Source organism: Tauraco erythrolophus, chromosome 2, assembly GCF_009769465.1.
Source record: "Tauraco erythrolophus isolate bTauEry1 chromosome 2, bTauEry1.pri, whole genome shotgun sequence".
In the NCBI taxonomy this organism is placed as follows: domain Eukaryota; kingdom Metazoa; phylum Chordata; class Aves; order Musophagiformes; family Musophagidae; genus Tauraco; species Tauraco erythrolophus.
Window position 1 is genome coordinate 6,204,487 of NC_141466.1, and position 23,007 is coordinate 6,227,493.

The window sequence follows — 23,007 nt, forward strand, 5'->3', positions numbered from 1 at the left end:
TAACTTTTCAGGTTCCACGTTCAAGCACTGAAAAGTTAGGAAACCTCACAGTGAAACTTGCCCACGCGGCTTGGTTTAGTATAACCTGTGCATGTACATACTGCCAAATAATTAAGCATGTGATTGTGCTCTTGGAAGTTAATAGCCCTCTCGTCAGTAGGGCTGAACAACTATCAATGAAGTCAGGTTGTGATCCATCTCAGCAGTACAGCGCACCTAAAGTTGTGGAGATACAGATTAATGGAAACTGTGTTGCAGCTTTCTTCTAGGTCAGAGTCTAAAAACCTTCTGGGATTTGCACAGTTTGAGTTTAGTTACTAGAAACACTGGTCCAAATACAAAGATTTGTGCGAGTCTTAGTATCAATAATGAGAGCCATTTGTTGCAAAATACCGAACTGTTGAAATACTGAGCAGTTACTGAAATAATTTGTGTGTTTTATCCTCAAATATTTAAAACTTGGTGCTAAGTGGATTTCTTTTGATTACAGCATGATGCAGTGCTTAGATGTTTTACATTACATATTCTGTCATGTCATCCTTGTAAAACAATAAAAAATTAGATCTGAAGAACAAAGCAGCAAGGTTAACACTTACCCCATTCTTTGTTCTGTCTGTGAGACGAAATCCAACCAGCACCATGGTGGATTTTCCCCAGGTAACTAAGTCACCAAATACAATGACAATAATACTTTTTTTTTTAACATCCTCTTTGATTTGGTGGATAGACAGACTACCTACGTACGTCAGACTAAAAGCAATGCGGTGAGGTAAGGTAAGACTTTATTGCTCCTGTTAAGAAAGTAGACTAAGAAATGTTGGTTTTGATTTATTTTCTGTAGCAACCCGTTCTTACATATGTTATTTCTCAAGAAGACTTAATTTTCAGGGATTGTTAAAACCTGAATACAGCTAGGTCCTCTCAGACTGGTTTTGGAATCATGGAAGGTGCTTAAAATAAAAGCTAGTCAGTAAGAGACAAAAGGTTTCCCTGAAGACTGGAGAGGAAAAAAGTGAAATTTATGTCTCCGAAGGCTAAGAGCTGCAAGTTATGGCAGTCAGGCAGTGCGATCACTAAGACAGCTAACAAACAAGTGCTTGGAAAGCCAGTGACACCAATGCTTGAGGAACTAAAAGAAAACCTGTGTGGACTTGGAGTGATTTATCCTTTTATGTTGTATAAGGGATATATGTCCTTTAGTCTAAAGGATATATGTCATAGTATTGGACTTAGGGCAAATGTCTGTGCTGCCAATAGAGTAGTCTGTGGCTGTGTCTACGAGAAATCAACTGTCCATGGAGATTCAAAGCCAAGTTTGCTCTTTTAAAAAGCTTATGTGCAAGGTGGGTGGCAGCATACAAAGATAAGCTCCACTTTTTAGTGCTGTGACACTCAACCTAAGATCCCAGAAGGAACCTTAGGATAAAATATACTTTGATTTTGCTATTGTACCTGAAATAATGAATTATTCTTATAACTTGAAGGCCAAAGAGCTCTATAACTATTTGATATGTTCATATTAAAGAGACTTCAAAAATAAATGTTAGTGTTATTTAAAAATTGTATGTGAGTGTCTTCCTGTTCAAATATATAATTTTGCCTTTCTAAACACATGTTCATTTAGGTAGTTTTTCCAAAGACATGGAGCTCAGAAATAATTAAGGTTGTTTGTGCAGCCTCAGTTCTGTGTATGCAGTATTGTAATTATCTAGTAGAGTCTGCTGCCCTTATGCCAACCAATAACTTACTCCTCAGGAAATACTGTTTCCTAGCAGCTGGGTATCAATAAAGATCACAATAAAGATTACAGTAAAGAACTAGTACCTGAATTGAAAATAGAATTTTCCAGTTTCCTATGATGTTCAAGGACGGACTTTGAAGGACAATCTCACCAGTAAATGGTGTCTTGAGCCTTACGTTGAGCTCTTGGCTGGTAGTAGCTATATTTGTCTCATGCCTCCATAAATATGACAGTGTAGTCCTGGCGTAGTTTTCATTTTTGACAGTGATTGAAGTGATTAAGGATAAGTCATGCAACAGAAATACATTTTCTGAAGTCAGTGTTTCGGCTTCGTTCCCTGCCCAGCAATGGTAGGAAATGTTCCTTTTTGCTTCACTGTTCCTCATTATATGGATTTCGCACCGCATTAAATGCTTGTTTTATTTAGCTTACAGTAATAGGATGTATCTTTTATATAAAGAACAGTAGAAGAATTAGAAAATGGAGTGTTCCACTTGCTCTGAGTAGTTACAGCATCCCTTCTAGTGAGGTAGAAAGAAGCAGGTTAGCAGAAAACTGCCTGTTTTCCTCAGGCAAGTGTGTCCTTGATTAGAGTAATGGCTTGAACGTGTGCACCCAGGAACTTAACTGCTAAACAACAGCATGCAGTCTTTGTAGTTTTAACTGTTTCAGAAATAATTGTCTGCATGGAGTAGGTTATATAAACAAAGTGTGGCTTCTGTGAATCTTCCTGCTGTCTTTAGTTGAGCAGTGGTTGTTGCTATAGCAACTGGCAGGCATTATTCACGTTTTATTTTCCAAAGGCTGGAAGGAAAACTCTGAACATCTCTGCAAAATTTGTGGGCTGTAGAGGAAACTCTGCAGCAGTGAAACGGTTACCTATGTCGTTTCTATTGCTCCCACTAACTTCTTAGGTGGTCTAGAATTTACCTCTCTCACGAAGAGAAATCCCAGCAGGTGTCCCACACATAAATCTAAGCCTAATGTGGTGGTGTGTGAAGACAGTGAGGTGCCAGGAGCAGTGTAGTATCTCAGTGCAATGCTTAACTTGGCTTTTCAGCCAAGGTGAACTCCTAGCTTGGAGTCTCGTGTTGACAAGGCTCTCCTGCTTTCAGTACTTGGGTTTGCTTGGGGTGCTGAGTCAGGAGATGAAATCCACATGGCAATGAACTTTTTCTTTAATAAACGAGGTCATGATACTTCATTATTTAAGGAACTGCATCTTGTAGACGTTTCTGCAGCTTCTATAGCCAATTATAGTGAATTTTACCCCATGCTTCTTTCTGTGGAGCACTAAATGCCTTAGACTGTTAGTGTTAAACAATGCTACTACTATTTTTCCCCACATCCTCCCTTCTTGTTTTTGGAACACCCTTGTTTTTGCTGATTCTTTGGTAGAACATTTGATAAGATCTCGCTAAAGGCAGTTGTCAGGGCCTGTGCAGAGCAGTTTCTTTGGGAGTAAAACACTTTGAATCTCAAGTCATTCGTCTGTTTCTACAAATATCTGTTATTGCTCACTGTAAGATGAAAATAGCTGCTAAATCTATAGGCTAGATTTAAATTATCCTGTTTCTTTTCTCGCAGTGGGCCCCTATTTATTCTCTTCCAAATGAGGTAATTGAACAGTTTCTCTTGCAACCCAGTTTTCCTCAAGGAGGCAAAAGCATGAGACTAAAGATGGTTTAAAGCAACAATAAGATGAAGGCCAGGAGCCCACTTAGTTCAGTGGATACAGTAATTCTGAGTTTAAAGTAATTGAAAACAGAGGAGAGGAAATATTGGATAATGGTAATCTCTTAAGCTTTGTTGTAGGTGGTGTTTAATAGGGGTGGGAAGTGAGGGACTTGTCCTTCATGTGGCAGGCTAGTAGCCTGGAATCCAGTGAGAGCTGCTGTACTGCTGGCAGAAGCTCTGTGGAAAGAAACTGGTTGGAGATTGAGGAGCTCAGGGAGCTGGTGAGTGTGTTCTAAAAGTAATGCAGTGGGAGAGCTGTGGTGTTGTGGGTCTCACTTGGTGAGTGTTGTGTAAGGTGACAATGCAGAGTAACCTAACTATAACTAGAAGGCTTTAAGAGGAAATAGTCCTATTTTTGAACTAACTTTCTTGAGCTTACAAAGTTCATATCACTTCATTTTTGCAGCGTTTTATGCCTCTTTAAAACACCTGCAGTGCTTCTTGGGGGGGGGGGGGGGGGGGGGTAAATGCTAGAAGTGCCCTAGTATTTAGAGTATGCAGTTACACACACAGCAGAGGGAGATCATTAAAGCAGAAAAATAAGCTGCTGAAATCTGTCTCTTCTGTATAATGTCTAGAAAGCCAGTAACTATGTGAATTTGCTCCCTGTAGAAAAAAGCAGTTCCAAAACCTCACCTCGCTTCCATGGTCAAAATCCCACCTGTCGAGCAAAGCTCAGCAGACTGAGATGTCAGTGAAGATAACAAGTGTTTGTTCTTACAGAGAGCATGCCTGGCGTGCACCTGAATGATACATGTATGTGGGCATGTCCCCGTATGGCAACGAATCGCTCTGTTGCTGTAGAAAGGGATTAATTACTGTAGACAGAAAATCAGTGGTGCCTTGTTTTTGAAAGATCAGTATGTTGCCATGACAGAAGCACCACGATAACAGGCCTGCTCTGTATCTTAAACCTGAAGTCACTGGGATGGTAGCTTTGAACCTCAGTGCACATGGCGTTAAATCCTGTCAGACTAGTGCAGCCTGAACAAATTTGGGAAGAGTTGAATCATAGAATGGTTTGGGTTGGAAGGGACCTCAAAGATCATCTAGTTCCAACTCCCCTGCCATGGGCAGGGACACCCTCCACTACACCAGGTTGCCCAAAGCCTCATCCAACCTGGCCTTGAACACTTCCAGGGATGGGGCAGCCACAGCTTCTCTGGGCAACCTGTTCCAGTGCCTCACCACCCTCAGAGAGAAGAATTTTTTCCTTATATCCAATCTAAATCTTCCCTCTTTCAGTTTAAAGCCATTGCCCCTTGTCCTATCACTACACGCCCTTGTAAAAAGTTCCTCTCCAGCTTTCCTGTAGGCCCCCTTTAGGTACTGGAAAGCCACTATAAGATCACCCCGGAGCCTTCTCTTCTCCAGGCTGAACAGCCCCAACTCTCTCAGCCTGTCTTCATAGCAGAGGTGCTCCAGCCCTCGGATCATCTTCGTGGCCTCCTCTGGACCCGCTCCAGGAGCTCCATGTCCGTCTTGTGTTGGGGACTCCAGAGCTGAATGCAGTATTCCAGGTGGGGTCTCCAAGAGCAGAGTAGAGAGGCAGAATCAAAAGAATGTTTTATTTTATTTTACTTTTGGGAGGAGAAATCATTACATTCTCTTGTTGCAAAGCTGAAACCAAGGAGATTGCATGGGTTTTAAAAATGTTTAGGTCTTAAGATCAAATTGTTTAATGGAGCAAAGTATAGCAAAGTATGCATTTCCCCCTTCTTTCCATCCTCATATTCATTTTACTGTACTGCAGGTGCTATCTGTTTTTGTAGAACTCAAAGGCTGCAATATGCTTTGATCATGGTGCCCTCTGAACAAGGATGTCCAATCATGAATACTCAAGTTACTCTCTCCAGCTCCAGCAATCTGACCTTGGGATCAGTGTGATGTTGAAAGCAGGCTGGTCTGTGCCTCATTCTCCAGTTCTCAGCGGGAGGTGTAAGCTTTGTCGTGACTTGGAAACACTCACAGGAATTACCTCACAGTTTGGAGCAAGCTCTCTAGTTGAAGTCCAGAAAGTTTTTCATCTAGAAAATGTACAGGTGCTCCATTTCATCATCTTTGAGGTGACCTTCCATGTACAAGTTCTACAACAATACACTGGCACAGATCCTGGACGTGAGGATCTGTCTGACATCGGGGTAGCAAATGCTGCTTGCAGCAGTCAGAAATCTGAGGAGGAGGACAGGCAGCTGGTGCTCTCACACTTGTCCTTGAGCAAGAGGATCACAAATAAATCAGTGCAGGGCGTATATTGCCCAGTCTCAGTGTTTGAAAAGCACATGGCCTAAGACAGACAAAATGCTGGGTGTCTGGAACTGAGGTTGCCCTGCCTGCCCTCAGGTGGTGACATTTCAGCTTTTGTTTTGGTGATGTGTAATTAAAAAGCTTCCATTCGTGTGTGTCTTCTCTATCTGGCCAAGGCTGCTAGCCCTCTGGTCAGCTGCAGAACCAGCTTCACAGCACAGGCTTTTTCAGCAGTTAACAGACCCTTTTTCCAGTAGTCCTTCTGTGTTAATATCGTCCTTTTATACTGCAGTAAAATGATGCAATATAATTATCCAGAGGAAGCAGTGTCAGCGTTTTTGTCGATGCTGTTACAGTTACTGTGTTTCTTTTATCATCTTTAAGAGACTCGAAGCAGCATAAGGGCTCTCCCTGCAAAGGCACTCAGGTTGGTATGTTCTCCTACGTTATTAAATATTTTAGGATGCAATGCTTTTGAAAGCCAACATAGTCAGCCAAAAGTAATCTTTTATAAATATGCGTCTCCCAATAGAGTAGTTACACAATTTTAGTCTAAAAAAACTGTATCCCTTTCCCTGTAGTTATTTGCATCATCTAGTTTTATGTCCAGATTATTTCGAAAGAAATCTATTTCTGTTTCTAGTGTTTTACAGTTTAGTGCTGAATTAACTGTGACAGTTTTAAATCGTCTGTTTATCTTCCTACTCTACAATATAATGAAGACAACGGCAACTCTTATACTTTTCCATGAGGAGTAAACAGTAATGCTGCTGACTTTTTCTGCTTGGCTCAGCCAGGACACCAGAGATGAAGAACATCAGTGACAGTGGTTTGGATAGCAACTCTGATGGTAGACTTCTGTGATAAGTGCCAGAGCAAAAAGGACTGGGACGGTCACTGCAGCTTGATGTCTTTTAATTTATTTATATTTGCAAACCAGACCTTTAAGTTCCACGGTGCTGGAAGAATGAAAAGATGCACTTCAGTTTCAAGCATCTAAGAATTGAAAGTGTTTTAATTTAAAATTAATTCATAGATGTATTTAAATAAGGCATGAACTTTGCTTTGCTTTACTGTTTCAGTGAGTAGAAATTACAGATACTGTGTCCCTCTGAGTCAAACCGCTAACTTGCAAATGTGCTCTATGAGTACTGATGTTTAGACTTTAAAAGAATAGGCATTTTCCATTTGCTAATGATGGAAGTTCCAAAACTGCCCCTCTACACTGCTCTTGTGACACCCCAGCTGGAATACTGTGTTCAGCTCTGGAGTCCCCAACACAAGAAGGACATGGAGCTGATGGAGCGGGTCCAGAGGAGGCCACGAAGATGATCCGAGGGCTGGAGCACCTCTGCTATGGAGACAGGCTCTGAGAGAGTTGGGGCTGTTCAGCCTGGAGAAGAGAAGGCTCCAGGGTGATCTTATTGCAGCCTTCCAGTACCTAAAGGGGGCCTACAGGAAAGCTGGAGAGGGACTTTTTCCAAGGGTGTGTAGTGATAGGACAAGGGGCAATGGCTTTAAACTGAAAAAGGGAAGATTTAGATTGGATATAAGGAAGAAATTCTTCCCTCAGAGGGTGGTGAGGCTTTGGGCAACCTGGTGCAGTGGAGGGTTTCCCTGCCAATAGCAGGGATGTTGGAACTAGATGATCTTTGAGGTCCCTTCCAACCCAAACCATTCTATGATTCTATGAAAAGTTTATATCTTAAATTGTGAAGGCTTGTACTGCCTGTACTAAAAATAGCAAACCAGTCTATAGTCTGCAAGTATGCTTTGCTTCACCCTAGTTCCCTCAACAGTTCCTTCGACCTGCTTTCCTTAACAAGAGAATGTAAGTGCTGACATCTAACCAGAATTAGGCACACCTCTTTATTCTTTCAAAACGGAAGTCTAGCTCTCAGTTCTAGATCACTGGGGTGCATTATATCGAAGTCATTTAGAGAATTCACAGGCGTCGCAGTTTTTACTGCCTCACTGCTATAGTAATGAGCAGAACCTTGAAGATATTTCTCAAAATAATTTTATCAGTGTTGCTCATTAGAGCATTTTGTTACAAAAGGATTTTAATTGGAGCTCTAATGGTATAACCATACCTGTTCTGCTAACGGTTTTCTGAAGCATCTAAATTAAGAAGCCTGAGGATATTGGTTTGGATGTGTTTCTATTTTTCTTCTGAAGTGTTAGGAAAATCTTTCTAGACTCTCTTTATGAACCATCTACACCAGGGCTTTTAAGAGGGCTTGGGTTTTTTTGAGTGGAGCAGAGCAGGGCTTGACAGGAAGTGTACAGAGTGTAGACTTCCCATCCTGATGCTTTGTTTCTGTTCTTGTCTGTATGTTCTTCCCCAAAGGATTAACGTGAGAGAAAGCCAGTGCACCATCAGTGTCTTGGTTCCCCCCTTCCCTAAAAGCTCGCATCTCTTGTGCCCGAGCTGCTGCACAGCTGCACATTCCTATAGGAATCCTCTGATTCTCTCCTTGTCCTTTCTGCAGCCTATCACTCAGTCCTACAGCCCTCCCATCCCCAGATATTTCCCTGCTTTCCCATCCTGTTGTGCTAAAAAAAAATCTTCATTTCTGAGCTCACCCCCAGCACTGCTCTGAGTCTCCCAGCTGGACTCTTCACTGAACCAGTCTCTGAGCCTTCCTGAGAGCAGCAGTTTCTTACTGTGCTGTTTTGCTCCTGTCCTCAGCAACTGCTCGGAGAGCATCTGCTGACTACCAGGACAGCACATTGGCTGTATAAGAAGGGCTCTGCAGCAAGATTTTTAAAGGATGAAGTCTTTTTTAAAGGACAAGTCCACGATGGTCTGTGGATAGGAGCTGACTGCTGGCAGGCTACTTGCTCTTTGGAGGCCAGCAGCAACCCACAAGCCACCATTTGTTATTTCCTGCAGGGAGAAGAAGTTTTAAGTTATTGCAGAAGAGGAGAAAAGGAGATGTTTCATATGAATCTTGGACACAGCTGTTCTGAGCAGCATGTACAAATGGTTTTCAGTCATGACGAAAGGAGATGGTTTGGTTTTGTGTTCAAGCTTTTGTGTTTGAGTCCCTGCTTGATCCATCTCATGCTTCTTAGCAAGGTCATATTGTAGTGTGTGTTAGCTGAAAGTAAGAATTTTCTTGCCATCTCATTTTGACAGACTTGACCTTGATAACTGTTACGTATGCGTGCATGAGAGCTTACAAAAGCAAAGCTAGTGCTGGTTGCAGTGTAATTTTGGTACACTCAAAGCACTGTTTTATAATAATCTTATGGAAAAGCACATCAGGCCCTGAAGAAGATTAGAGCTTCAGAGAGTGCTTACACAGTGAATAAATGAAAGCAAGGAGTAGCCTTGACTCAGTGTCCGTCTCAGGCACAGCTGATAGAAGCAGCAGCATAAGGAAGTTGGTCTGTCCAAGGTCAGTCCAGCTTCCAGTACAGTGTAGAAATACCGGAAAATGTTGCCTCCAGCTGTGCTGGAGCAGATTGCCAGGGCACTTCTCCCCAAGCTCTTCCCGAAGGGTTGTTTCAGAGTTGTTATTAAGTGGATTTTGGGAAAACTATAGTCATTAACAAGTGTGCATGTGGGGGTTTTTGTGTATTTTTTTTGACTTTTTGCCTCCTACATTTCTGAAGAGGAGAACAGATCATAACATTGTCCTGACTTACTCTGAAGATTTTTTTTTTTTTATATATTAGACATCCAACTGCTTGGTTTTTACCTTTTTATCTATCAGTTGAGCTGCATACATCTTGGTAATTTTTGGCCAGCCATAGGACTTTCAGATCCATTTCTCTGGAGAGATCACTGTCCTTTGTTTCCAAGCTTCCAATTTTGAAATAAAAGATAAGTATGGAGTGTGAGTATGGAATGAATGCAGTCTAGAGCAATAAACAGCACTAAAATATTGCTTAGTATGTTGTTTCTTTGAGTATATATATGGACACTATTGATAATACAAAGAGTAAGAAATGCTGAATACTTGCAAGATATATCTTACTGTAAATATGGAGAGTAGCTTTTATGTGTACATATTACCAAAGTCTTACTCATAAGCCATGAATGTAAGAAGAGGAAAAAGTCACAAGCAGTGGGAAAGCTTTTATTCACGTTGGATTTTGTTTTCCCTGTATCCAGCCTCTGGATACATGGCTCCCGTGAATTTGTTAGTAGGATAAACCCTCTAGTTTTGCCATTAGGGAGAATTTCACATCCAAACTTACTGCTTAATCATAGAATCATGGAATTGTTGTCTCGTTGGAAGAGACCTTCAAGATCATCGCGTCCAACCATTCACCCTGCACTGTCAGGGTCCCTAAACCACGTTGCTCAACAATCTTAACGTTCAGTGCTATTGCTTTAAAATAGAATAGCCAGTTGCTGAATGCTCAGAGTCCTATTCCACATCAGGTATTCAGGATTTCGGTCTTAATGTGGTTTTGCATTTAAGCTAATAAACTTTGTCAGCTCTGACCTGTACCTGCACTTTCAGCACACTCCACCCAGCACAGCAGTGTCTGATTTGACGGACGTGCTAGCCAGCCACTGTTTGCAGTGGCTAGGTGAAACTGCCTAGAGTAGCCCCACTTCTTCCTTCTTGCTTTTACAGTCCTAGGAGGCTCTGTTCTCTGCTTAATGCTGACTAGTTCAAACTACACACTTTCACCTTGTGCGTATCAGGCGTAAGAAAGATGCCATATAAAATAAGCATGTGAATTAAAGTGAGTTTTTGTGTGATTTTGGAGCAATGTTCATAAGGAGGTAAGTGAAGGTAGCAGAATTGGATGCTGAGAAGAATATACTAGTTCTCAGTTAACTCTCTTCTAAATTTCCCAGTTAAGTGCTGGATTTTCTCTGCTAAGAATTGGCAACACTTTTTGACTGAGGCACTAGTTTGTTCCAGTTGTCACTTCTGACGCCATCTCTATCTCCCAACACGCACCCCCTGGCGCTCCTCGACAGTTGATCCCAGTGTAACTGGGGGATTAGCTGGTGAGTGGCGGGGACAGAATAGCTAGATTTTTTTCTGTTTTCCCTTTAGTCCATCCTCCTGTGTTCTAGCGATTTCTTTTTTCTCCTGGCTGTTTTTCAGTACTTCTGTCTCTCACTTGTGGAGTTAGAACAAGAAACTGGAAGGTGGTATTTCCTCTTCACTGCTCAGTGCACCCTCTGCCCAGGGGTGTATCTGAACTGTCAGGCACCCGTAGCTGTCTGCATGTATGCATTGGGCTTGCCTGTGCTCTCATCTATGACTGGGTGCTGGTCGACAGCCGATTGAACATGAGCCAGCAGTGTGCCCAAGCAGCCAAGAAAGCCAGCGGAATCCTGGCATGGATCAGAAACAGTGTGGCCAGCAGGAGCAGGGAAGTGATTGTCCCCCTGTACTCAGCACTGGTGAGGCCACACCTGGAGTACTGTGTCCAGTTTTGGGCCCCTCACTTCAAGAAGGACGTTGAGGTGCTGGAGCGGGTTCACAGAAGGGCAACAAAACTAGTGAAGGGTTTAGAGAACTTGTCCTATGAGGAGCGGCTGAGGGAGCTGGGACTGTTTAGTCTGGAGAAGAGGAGGCTCAGGGGGGACCTTGTCGCTCTCTACAATTACCTGAAAGAAAGTTATAAGGAGATGGGGGGTCAGTCTCTTCTCTTATGTTATGAATGACAGGACAAGAGGGAATGGCCTCAAGTTCCGCCAGGGGAAATTTAAGTCAGATATCAGGAAAAATTTCTTTAGAGAGAGGGTTGTGAAGTATTGGAACAGGCATCCCAGGGAGGTGGTGGAGTCCCCATCCCTGGAAGTGTTTAAAAACCGTGTGGATTTGGTGTTGAGGAACATGGTTTAGGGACCCTGACAGTGCAGGGTGAATGGCTGGACTTGATGATCTTGAAGGTCTCTTCCAACCAGATAATTCTATGATTCTGTGACTGTGCAGCCCTTGTACAGTTCCCCTTTTCAGACGTTTGCTGGGGTGCAGTTCCTTCTTTCCTATTAGAAAATACGATAACTTAGTTTGGATTCTTTCCATTGTTTTCTGTGATTCAGTTAGGTACTTGATACCAAGTATACACTTAGGTATTTAGGCAACACAAAATCCATTTTAACTTAGGTATTTAACTTGTATTTCCAAAAGAATTGTTTGCAGTATTGTTTCACACTTGCATTTTAATCCCCAAAATCTGCCTTAAAGTTGAAGTTCTATGCTGTTCTATCCTTTTAAGCAATTATCTGTAGCACATATCTTAAAATCATCCGATAGATGTGCATTTTGAGTATGTCTGGGCTTTTATTGCTTAGTTAAATTACCTTTACATACTTGCAGTTAGGCATTTCATGAAGGTCTGTCTAACTAACACTAGAGAAGAAGCATGTGGTGAAAGGAAGTAGAGAAAACTCATTGAGGGGAGAAAGTGTTTGACTTCTTTAAGGAATCTCTATATCTGGCAGCTGGAGCAGATTATTCCACAACTTTGAAGCAGCTTCATCAAAGCTCGTCTCATGGCAAATTGGAATTTCACTAACCTGTAGTGAGCTTCTGCAGGTTTTTACATCAGTGACTTCAGATGACATGTTAGATAATGTTGAACATGAAGTTGTAGTTATGTAGTAGTATTGACTGCTTTAGTCAATAACAGTAGTAAGTTCAAAGCAATCCTTACACCAGGCCAATGCTCTGTCATCATCTGTTGCTACCCAGTCACTGAGCATTTAACAGGAATAGCTGAAATAAGATGGATAATCCAGCTCAATTTTAAAATTACTTTTAACTTCATAATAGATACTTCTACCTTTAGAAAATGGGGTGAGCTGGGCTTCCAACCACAACAATACAGTGCTGCATTGATGTGTGCAGAAAGAAAACAAGGTTTTGATTCTGCAAGTGCTTCGGTCAGTGGGTGATTTCTATGCCGTCTCTGAAATCCGTGTGCTGGATAGGTGGGTAAAGTTGCGTATTTTTGAGCCCTTGTAGGCCCTTTTAGACAAAGCTTTTCATCTGGCTTTCGTACCTGAAAGTGTTATCCAAGAGGACGGATGTTAGATAACACCTCACCTGGGGAGGAAGGCCAAAGAGAAAAGTTTAATAACTGGTAGGAGAGTTCATTTGTGGATGGCTGTTGGAAGACTGTCCACTGAAACAGGTCCTTGCAAAGTGAAGGTGGAGTGGTGCAGCTCTTTTCAGCTTTTTCCATCAGTGGAAGGTCAGGGTAGAGTGTTTACTATATGATCTCCCCTTCAACTGCGATGGGTGGCCAGCGTGGCTCTTGTGTGGCTCTGAGCAAATCACTTAGTGTTTTGGTTCAACATTAAAAACTCTGGAACAAAAAAAAACAAACCCAAAGAACAGCAAGGTATCAGAAAATACCTCATGGGGTGGAATAAAAGACAGAGCCAGACCTGCTTTGTCGCACATGGTGACAAGACAGGAGATGATGGGCACAAAATTCAAATACAGGAGATACCATTCAGACATAAGAAAAACTTGTCTATTGTGTAGAGTGGTCAAAGACTGACACAGGTTACTCAGAGCAGTTGTGGAGTCTCTATCCTTAGAGATATTAAAAACTCAACTGGGCATGGCCTGCTCAAGGCAACCCCACTTTGAACAGAGAGGATGGACTAGATGATCTCCAGATCCCTTCCAGCCTCAACAACTCGAATTCTGTGATTGTTTCCCACAACATATCTACACTATTACCTAGACTTTCTTCAGCCTTTTAAGTTTCCAGAATGCTTCACAGAAAAATATCCTCTTATTTCTAACATTTCTTTATGCAACTTTTATTCCCTCTATCGAAGCAGCAGAGACAGTACTAGGTAGTCGAACAATGTCTCTCCTTGCATGTGTTAGATTATTTACTGAGTCTTGCTGGAACCAGTTTGTCAATATTTAGGTTTGGATTTTAGATGTCTAGTTGTCTGATTAATCTGTTTGTATCTCAGAGCAAGAGGTATTTTATGTGGGAGCACACCTACACTAGTTACTAAATACTTGTGCTGATTCTTTAAAATTCATGGTGTGCCATCTGTTCCTTTCTTCATCACTTGTCGTATGAGTGGTCATATGAGTGTGTACTCAAACTGCGTTACAAAATATTCCAAGGAAATGTCAGAGAAGAGGAAATATGGAAAAAACTCCACTGTGTGCCTAGGCTCTATTACAAGTGTATCATCTGCATGGCCTTTAAACCATTGTTTTGAAGTTAACGGAGTATTGAATAATCCCATGGTGCAAGGCTTGGAGAAAATAATGTGTGTGCACTGTATGAGAGATGCAAAGAAACTTGTGCTGAAGCTAGTAGAACATCAGATCTCTCACTAATGCTCAGGAACAATATTCTTACTGTTTTGTAACTTTTCTATATGATGGCCTAGGCCAGGCTGATGAGAATCACGTAGGTTCCCTGTGCATTACAACAGGACTTTTTGTAGTATTAAGATACAAAGAGTTTGTAAGATATGAAGAGTTTAAATGCACTTACTCTTGTGAATAAAACACTTTTTTCCAGGCTTAGTACCACCCATTTGGAACACTGAAAGTAAAAAGTGTTGGTTTTAATAATGGTAGACCCTACAAAGCCTGGAGGTGCAAGTGTTCAGTGTTGCTAAGATTACCTTGCCAAAAATCAGTCGCTCTACCTATAAGTCAAACTAATCCGTTGTATGAGGCCTTTAAAATGGCAAAATACTGAAATCTTTTGTTGGGCTGCCTTTAAGGTCTGGCAATTCTTCCTGTGATTTGGAATTCATGTTTGTTAGGTGATCACTAGAAGTAACTACTGTTGAACAAGAGACTTAATACAGTTCTCAGGGAGGAGAGTGTCTTTTTCTGACAATTATTTAAAATTTCACACGTGATTTTTTTGTGAGATGATGTGGTTTTTTTGACTGCTGATCCCAACAAGACATTTGTCTTGAACACTAAAGATTTCATCAATGCTGTTTTTCTATTTCTCTCATCTGCCTCCCCCCTGCAGAAAGGGTACAGTAAGTGTTACATAGGCTCCTCCTGCTGCCTTTTGTCCTTTATATTCATCCTGAAACACGCTTGCGGAAGGAGGTAAAGGGGAAACAAAGACTTTTGTCAAGCTATGAAGGGAATGATCTCACTGAGGCACGAAGGCCTGAGTGCATATTGTGAAAGCTGAGAAGTGCAGGAACTTGCTTGAAGCCTTCTGAAAAAAATTTTAAAATTATTTTTTCTAAAGTGAATCAAATACAGTAATGCCTGTTTAACCTTTAAAGCTGAACTAATCAGTTTTTTCCAACTTTCATTTCTAACGATATTTTAATTTAAGTGAATTGTGTTGTGTGGGGTTTTTTTCCCACCCCTAAGCTTTATTGATATAACTGTCTTCACAAGCAAGGATAAAAATACTTCAAACTGTTTGCAGAAGGCTTCTTAGAATTCTTACAGTCTGTCTTTAGACCCTTGTGTTCTAGATTCAAACACTTCTGTAGTGGAGCTGCTGGACACGAAAATGAATAGTAACCTGAGAAAATTATGGCATCAAATGTCCTGGCTTGGCTTTTAATTATAAATAGATGCTGAGCCAAGGATATGGTTGTGATTTGAAGTATAATAATGAATCTTTTGGGTTTTCTTTATAAAGGGTTGTTGAAAGGGCATTCAGAGCCCCAGAATTAACCACTTTCTAGGCTCACAGGGTCTGATCAAAAGTCTATTGAAAATAATCATAGAATCATAGAATCATAGAATGGTTAGGGCTGGAAGGGACCTTCAAAGGTCATCTAGTCCAACCCCCCTGCAAGGAACAGGGATATCTCCAACTAGATCAGGTTGCTCAGGGCCTTGTCCAACCTGGCCTTGAACGTCTCCAGGGATGGAGCATCCACCACCTCTCTGGGCAACCTGTTCCAGTGTTCTACCACTCTCATAGTAAAAAATTTTTTCCTAATATCCAACCTGAACCTACCTCCCTCTATTTTAAAACCATTACCCCTTGTCCTATCATAACTGGCCCTCCTGAACAGCCTCTCCCCATCTTTCCTGTAGGCCCCCTTGAGGTACTGGAAGACCGCTATAAGGTCCCCCCGGAGCCTCCTCTTCTCCAGGCTGAACAGCCCAACTCTTTCAGCCTGTCCTCATAGGAAAGGTGCTCCAGCCCTCTTATCATCTTCGTGGCCCTCCTCTGGACCCTCTCCAACTGGTCCATGTCCTTCTTATGTTGGGGACTCCAGAACTGGACGCAGTACTCCAAGTGAGGTCTCACGAGGGCAGAGTAGAGGGGGAGAATCACCTCCCTCGACCTGCTGGCCACGCTCCTCTTGATGCAGCCCAGGACGCGGTTGGCCTTCTGGGCCGCAAGAGCACATTGCCGGCTCATATCGAGCTTCTCGTCCACCAGTACTCCCAAGTCCTTCTCCTCAGGGCTGCTCTCGATCCAATCACCACCCAGTCTGTATTTATGCCTGGGATTGCCACGACCCAGATGTAGGACCTTGCATTTGGCCTGGTTAAACTTCATGAGGTTGGTACGGGCCCACCTCTCCAGCCTGTCGAGGTCCCTCTGGATGGCATCCCTCCCTTCCAGCGTGTCGACGGCACCACACAGCTTGGTGTCATCGGCGAACTTGCTGAGGGTGCACTCCATGCCACTGTCCACGTCACCGACAAAGATGTTGAAGAGGGCCGGGCCCAACACGGACCCCTGAGGGACGCCACTTGTGACCGGTCTCCACTTGGACATTGAGCCGTTGACCACTACTCTCTGAGTGCGGCCATTGAGCCAATTCCTTATCCACCGAGTGGTCCATCCATCAAACCCATGACTCTCTAGTTTAGAGAGAAGAATGTCGTGCGGGACAGTGTCAAAAGCTTTGCACAAGTCCAGGTAGATGACATCCATTGGTCGACCCTTGTCCACCGATGCTGTCACCCCATCGTAAAAGGCCACCAAGTTGGTCAGGCACGATCTGCCTTTGGTGAAGCCATGTTGGCTGTCACCCACCACCTCCTTGCTCTCCATGTGCCTTAGCATGGTTCCCAGGAGAATCTGCTCCATGACCTTGCCAGGCACAGAGATGAGGCTGACTGGCCTGTAGTTGCCCGGGTCCTCCTTGTTCCCCTTTTTAAAAATGGGGGTTATGTTCCCTCTCTTCCAGTCATCGGGGACCTCGCCAGACCGTGAGATATTCCCGGATAATGGGAATATCTCCTCTGTTAGATGTCATTCAGGTCATAAATTGTCTTCTCTTCAGTTCTGCATAATGAGTGTGTTAGTACTTTGTAAGGAGTCTATGAAGTATTTACCAGTGTCTTGTACTATACCTTTAGAAACCGAGGATCTGCGCGTCACCTTTAGCAGCACAGTTTCCACATTGCATCCAAACGTTGCAAAATATTTGAATGTTTGGTTCCTCAAAGGCGCTCTGCAGTTTCATTCTGTTATTCCCACTAACTTACTTTTATCAGTGTGATTACTCTGGCTTCCTCCAAGGGAAATTAAATTTAAAAAAAAAAAATTAAAAGCTGCTGTTCTTTGGAAATAGTGGTTTCCAAAGCATCATTGGGAAGGAAGAGGGAAAACGAGCTGCGTGTATAACATTAGCATAGCATGAATAAAAATCACACACCTTATTAGAAATAACATTGTAAAATGGAATCTTCTTGTGGCTCTCTCCTCAATTTGAATGGGAACTTTTATTGTGGCTTCTATGTTTTCTGTGTAACCTTCAGGGTTTTTTCCATGCAAAATGGTGTAGAATAGTATTAAAGTGGTATTTCAGAACTGCCTGGTTTTAAAGGGAATTCGGCGATGTTTAAGTTGAATTATAATAGAGTGGTTGAGCTGTTGTTTAGAAACAGGGTTAATTAATCTCCTTCCTTTTCTTTATTTTAGCAGCTGAAGGTTCTAAACTACAAGACAAGAAAGTCACTTCAGGACAAAGCGGCACGGGAACTAAACCAGGTACGCCGTTCCACGTGCTTCGTGTTAGAAGGCAATTTGCCTCAATGTTGTAGAAAACCAGCTGTCTTTGAACTTCCGTAATGTTCGATCCTCTCATAATTCTCTGACTGTTTCAGTCAAAACTGTTATCAGTGACTGTTCATATTTAGTTAGACTGGAATCTCTGATTGTTTGCAAAGAAGCAAAACTGAAAAAAAAATACAGCTTAGGAAGTAGGGTTGGGAAGTGAGATAAGGCAACAGAAGCCACTATACTTGCATCTGTGCTTGCACAAGAATCATAGAATCATAGAATGGTTTGGGTTGGAAGGGACCTCAAAGATCATCTAGTTCCAACCCCCCTGCCATGGGCAGGGACACCCTCCACTACACCAGGTTGCCCAAAGCCTCATCCAACCTGGCCTTGAACACCTCCAGGGATGGGACATCCACAACTTCTCTGGGCAACCTGTTCCAGTACCTCACCACCCTCAATGTAAAGAATTTCTTTCTTATATCTAATCTAAATCTGCCCTCTTTCAGTTTAAATCCATTGCCCCTTCTCCTATCACGATACAGCAGAATGATCTGCTGTAGCCAAAGATTTACAGCTTTATATAAATGTGCTTCTGTTCAGACGTTTCTTCACTTACCACGAAGCATGCCATGCTCTGTAAAATATGTAGTGGGCAGATATTTGTCGTTACTTCACAATACCCATTTGGTACGTTGTTTGGATTTAATTCACTGTTCACTTACACAGTTGAAAGTCTATGCACTAAAATGCTTAGTGTAGTCCTTGATGCCATGAGTCGGTTCCATTCGCATGCTTGGACCAAGATCCAGCAGAGCACCAAAATACCTAATTTCTGCCAATGTTGCAATTCAGGTACCCAAGCTTAAAGTGTGCCATTAATAACGATCTGGTATAGATGCCTGAGAAAACATAGGTGCGCGTGGTGCTGAGGCCCAGGGACGCTGTGAGCATCCCCGTTTCAGCTCGTGGACAGTCTGGCAGCTCGGTGGCTGTTTCATCCTGACAGACTCTTCTCTGTCCCCAAACTGGGTACCTTTGGCCTACGTCCCCAGTGCTGTCTGTGTTCGGATCGCACCTCACGTGCTCTGCCAGGCAGTGCTGGATCCGGCACAAAGCACAGCATTCATGGCTGCTCTCATTCAGAAAGGCAATGGGAAAAAGAGGAGAGAATGGAGATAACAACATTACCCACTTTCACAGCAAATACAGAACTCTTGGCACTGGACAGTATTCAATATCCACTTTGTCCTGCAGTAGTTCAATCCCAGTTTTCCCTTCTCAGCGGGGTGTCCTAGCTGCTCCTATGTTCCCTTCATCTATGCTGGTGTGTAGAAAGGAACGCAAAATTCCTGGGGCTGGCGAGAGGGAGGGCATAGGCAGGTGTGCAGGGTTTAGCTCTGCACTCAGCTGATGAGAGTCGGTGTTGACGAGTGAATTCCTGAGAGCTGGTGGTTGGTTTGTTTGTTGTTTGTTTGACGTTTGTTGTTTTCTTTAGTCTGCATATGAATTTTGTGACAAACATTGTTTTGGTTAAAAACCAAACCGAAGAGTTTCTAGGAGGAGTGACAGCTGTCGCTATAAACAATGCCATTGTTGTCTGGAAGGTGTCTACAGGCTGAACAAATTCCGAGTCCAAGGCAACTCAATGTGTGCATAGCAGTGCAGAGGGAGCTAGACAAAGGGAAGCGAGTTTGAGATCCAAGTAATGTATCTTTGCAATTCCTGCTGTGGCTGACATTTCTTTTGCCCCGCAGCACTCTTGTGAACTAACTTACAAACCGGCTGTTGTTTTCCACTGGATCATAGAATCATAGAATGGTTAGGGCTGGAAGGGACCTTCAAAGGTCATCTAGTTCAACCCCCCTGCAAGGAACAGGGATATCTCCAACTAGATCAGGGTTGCTCAGGGCCTCATCCAATCTGGCCTTGAACGTCTCCAGGGATGGAGCATCCACCACCTCTCTGGGCAACCTGTTCCAGTGTTCTACAACTCTCATAGTAAAAAATTTTTTCCTAATATCCAACCTGAATCTACCTCCCTCTATTTTAAAACCATTACCCCTTGTCCTATCACAACTGGCCGTCCTGAACAGCCTCTCCCCATCTTTCTTGTAGGCCCCCTTGAGGTACTGGAAGACCGCTATAAGGTCACCCCAGAGCCTCCTCTTCTCCAGGCTGAACAGCCCCAACTCTTTCAGCCTGTCCTCATAGGAAAGGTGCTCCAGCCCTCTTATCATCTTCGTGGCCCTCCTCTGGACCTTCTCCAACTGGTCCATGTCCTTCTTATGTTGGGGGCTCCAGAACTGGACGCAGTACTCCAGGTGAGGTCTCACGAGGGCAGAGTAGAGGGGGAGAATCACCTCTCTCGACCTGCTGGCCACGCTCCTCTTGATGCAGCCCAGGATGCTGTTGGATATCTCTTTTAGTTTCTTTAGAACAAGAAATCGGCACCCTAGGAGTCAAGGGCAGAAGGGAAGCAGCCATTTGTGAGAAGAGATTGAGAGGATTATAGATGGAAAAGAATAGTAGCAGTCTGACTTTTGAAGTCACGCTGCGTGCAGCTGATAGTTACCTGAGCCACAGAAACTGGCCATATGTAGTAAGTACATATGACAATTACTAATTTAGCAAAATTACAACCTAATTTCTACAAACGTCAACTGCGTTCAAGAGTTCAGTGTGTATTAATTATATAGGAGATTTGAAAAGTTTATATTTTTCTTTTGTAAGTATAATTGGGGACCAAAAATGACTGACGTTTCAGTGCTGAATTTCTGCAAAATACTGCCCATGGCTTCTAAGCTCTTTTAAATGAACAGTGAATTCTTAAAAATAATTTTGAACTGACAGTAAGTGTTGTTAAGTTTGTGAAAAATGCTAGTTCTGTATGTAGTTTAGAGGCTTAATTTCCAGCAATAGGTGCAAAATTATCATGGAACAGATTCTCATCATGGAACAGATTCTCCTGGTAGCTGTACTAAGGCACATAAAAAATAACCAAGTGGTTGGTGACAGCCAACATGGCTTCACTAGGGACAAGTCGTGCCTGACTAATTTAGTGGCCTTCTACAACAAAGCTACAGCGCTGGTTGATGTGGGTAAAGCAACGGATGTCGTTTTCCTGGACTTGTGCAAGGTGTTTGACACTGTCCCACATGACATCCTTGTCTCTAAAAGGGAGAGACACGGATTTGATAGATGGACCACTCAGTGGATAAAGAACTGGCTGGATGGTCGCACTCAAAGAGTTGTGGTCAATGGTGCGATGTCTACATGGAGACCAGTGTCAATCGGTGTCCCTCAGGGGTCTGTTCTGGGTCCAGTGCTCTTCAACATCTTTGTCAGCGACATGGATGACAGCGTCGAGTGCACCCTCAGTAAGTTTGCTGATGACACCTAGCTGTGTGGTGCTGTGGACTCACTTGAGGGAAGAGATGCCATCCAGAGGGACCTTGATAGGCTTGAGAAATGGGCCAGTGCAAACTGCATGAGCTTCAACGAGTCAAAATGCAAGGTCCTTCACCTGGGTCAGGTCAATCCTAGGCACAAACACAAACTGGGCACAGAGTGGGTTGAAAGTAGCCCTGAAGAGAAGGATTTGGAGGTGTTTATAGATGAGAAACTCAACATGAGCCGGCAGTACGCTCATGTGGCCCAGAAGGCCAACTGCATCCTGGGATGTATCAAGAGAAGCGTGGTCAGCAGGTCAAGAGAGGTGATTCTCCCTCTCTACTCTGCTCTTGTGTGACCCCACGTCGAATACTGTGTCCAGTTCTGGTGTCCCCACCATAACAGACATAGATCTGTTGGAGTGTGTTCAGAGGAGGGCCACAAAGATGATCCAGGGGCTGGAGCACCTCTGCTACAAGGACAGGTTGCGGGAGCGGGAATTGTTCAGCCTTGAAAAGAGAAGACTTTGGGGAGACCTAATAGCTGCCTTCCAATACCTGAAGGGAACCTACAGGAAGGCTGGGGAAGGACTTTTTACAAGAGTGTCCACTGATAGGACAAGGGGAAATGGGTTTAAGTTGAAGGAGAACAGATTTAGATCTTAGAAAGAAATTCTTCAGTACAAGGGTGGTGAGACTTTGGAATAGATTGCCCAGAGAAGTTGTGGATGCCCCCTCCCTGGAGGTGTTCAAGGCCAAGTTGGACAGAGCCTTGAGTGGCCTGATCTAGTTGAGAGGCATCCCTGCCCATGACAGGGAGGTTGGATTAGATGATCTCTAAGGTCCCTTCCAGCCTATGTCATTCTATGATTCTATGAAAATTAATTTCCCCTTTATAGAACTGTGGCTTATTTAATCTCCAAGCATCTCTCTCACGCATAATATTAAGCGTTTGTATGTTATGTAAGTGTAGTGAAATAGATTGCTGAACGTGAGCTCACACGTATTGCATCATAACCAGACTGTGAATTCTACGGCAGCATGTGGATCTTCCTGGAGCATGCTCTGTAAGGCTTTGCATCCGCTCAGTTACCAATTATTTCTGTAAGAATTGAGGAATTCTTGCAGGATTTGTTGCAAATGACATAGTCCCATCTCCTTGTGCAGCAACTTAAAGCTATTCCCAGATGACAAATATGAGTAAGAGAGAGTACTAAGTACTTTGTGTGTTTGTCCTGGTATTCCTACTGAAAAAGAAGGAATACCAGTCCTCCAGGTATTTTCCTGACAGGTTGTTAATGAGCAGAGACATGAGAAATAAAATGGGGAGCAGGGCCAGTGAACTTTCTTGTTTTGCAACAGTTTGAAGCTGTTGAAGCTTTGTACTGGGGGTGTCAGCAGATCAGCTAGATTCCGAATGCAGTTGTTGGAGGTTGGGCTTGTAGCCAAACTATGAAGGATCATTTTTAAGGCTTAGAAAAGACATTTTAATAAACAGCCGAAGATTTGCACCAGCTTCTAGCAGAGCAAAGACAAAGCTGGTCTGCTGCAAAGGTGTTATCCCTGTCTTTGTGCTGATATTGATTTAGTTCTTTGATCCCAAACGTGTGCAGAATAGACTTACGCTCTGCATAGCCTGCAACTTAATGGGAATTCTTTAGGATTGTTCTAACATCCTGGGGTGTTGGGAGAGGGGCTGTGTGTGAACACTACCAGGTGTGTGATATAGGAAAAATAATTGGATATCTTCAAAAAGAATGGCAGAGGGCAGCTTTAAAAATTCATTTTATTCCTTCCATTGCTTATAATTAGGAATTCTTAAGGGAGACCTTTTTGGTTTGCCTGTCCATGTACCCCTCCTGCCTCTTTGAAGAATTGCTGCTTCTCCCCAGTAGGGAAATCTCTCAAGACGGGGGGAAAAAAAAGCACAAAAAAAACCTGGAAGGAGAATAGTACATTCTGAAAGAA

At 43.1% G+C, this 23,007-nt stretch overlaps 1 protein-coding gene across 1 annotated transcript in view; it reads left to right on the forward strand.

Annotated features, from left to right (window-relative positions):
- Positions 1-23,007, forward strand: part of MAP7 (microtubule associated protein 7) — a 125,161-nt gene that overhangs the window by 50,003 nt on the left and 52,151 nt on the right. Inside the window, exon 3 of the mRNA XM_086631958.1 lies at positions 17,567-17,635. Within this exon, the coding sequence (XP_086488084.1) occupies positions 17,567-17,635 (69 nt within the window). The remainder of the gene's footprint in view (positions 1-17,566; positions 17,636-23,007) is intronic.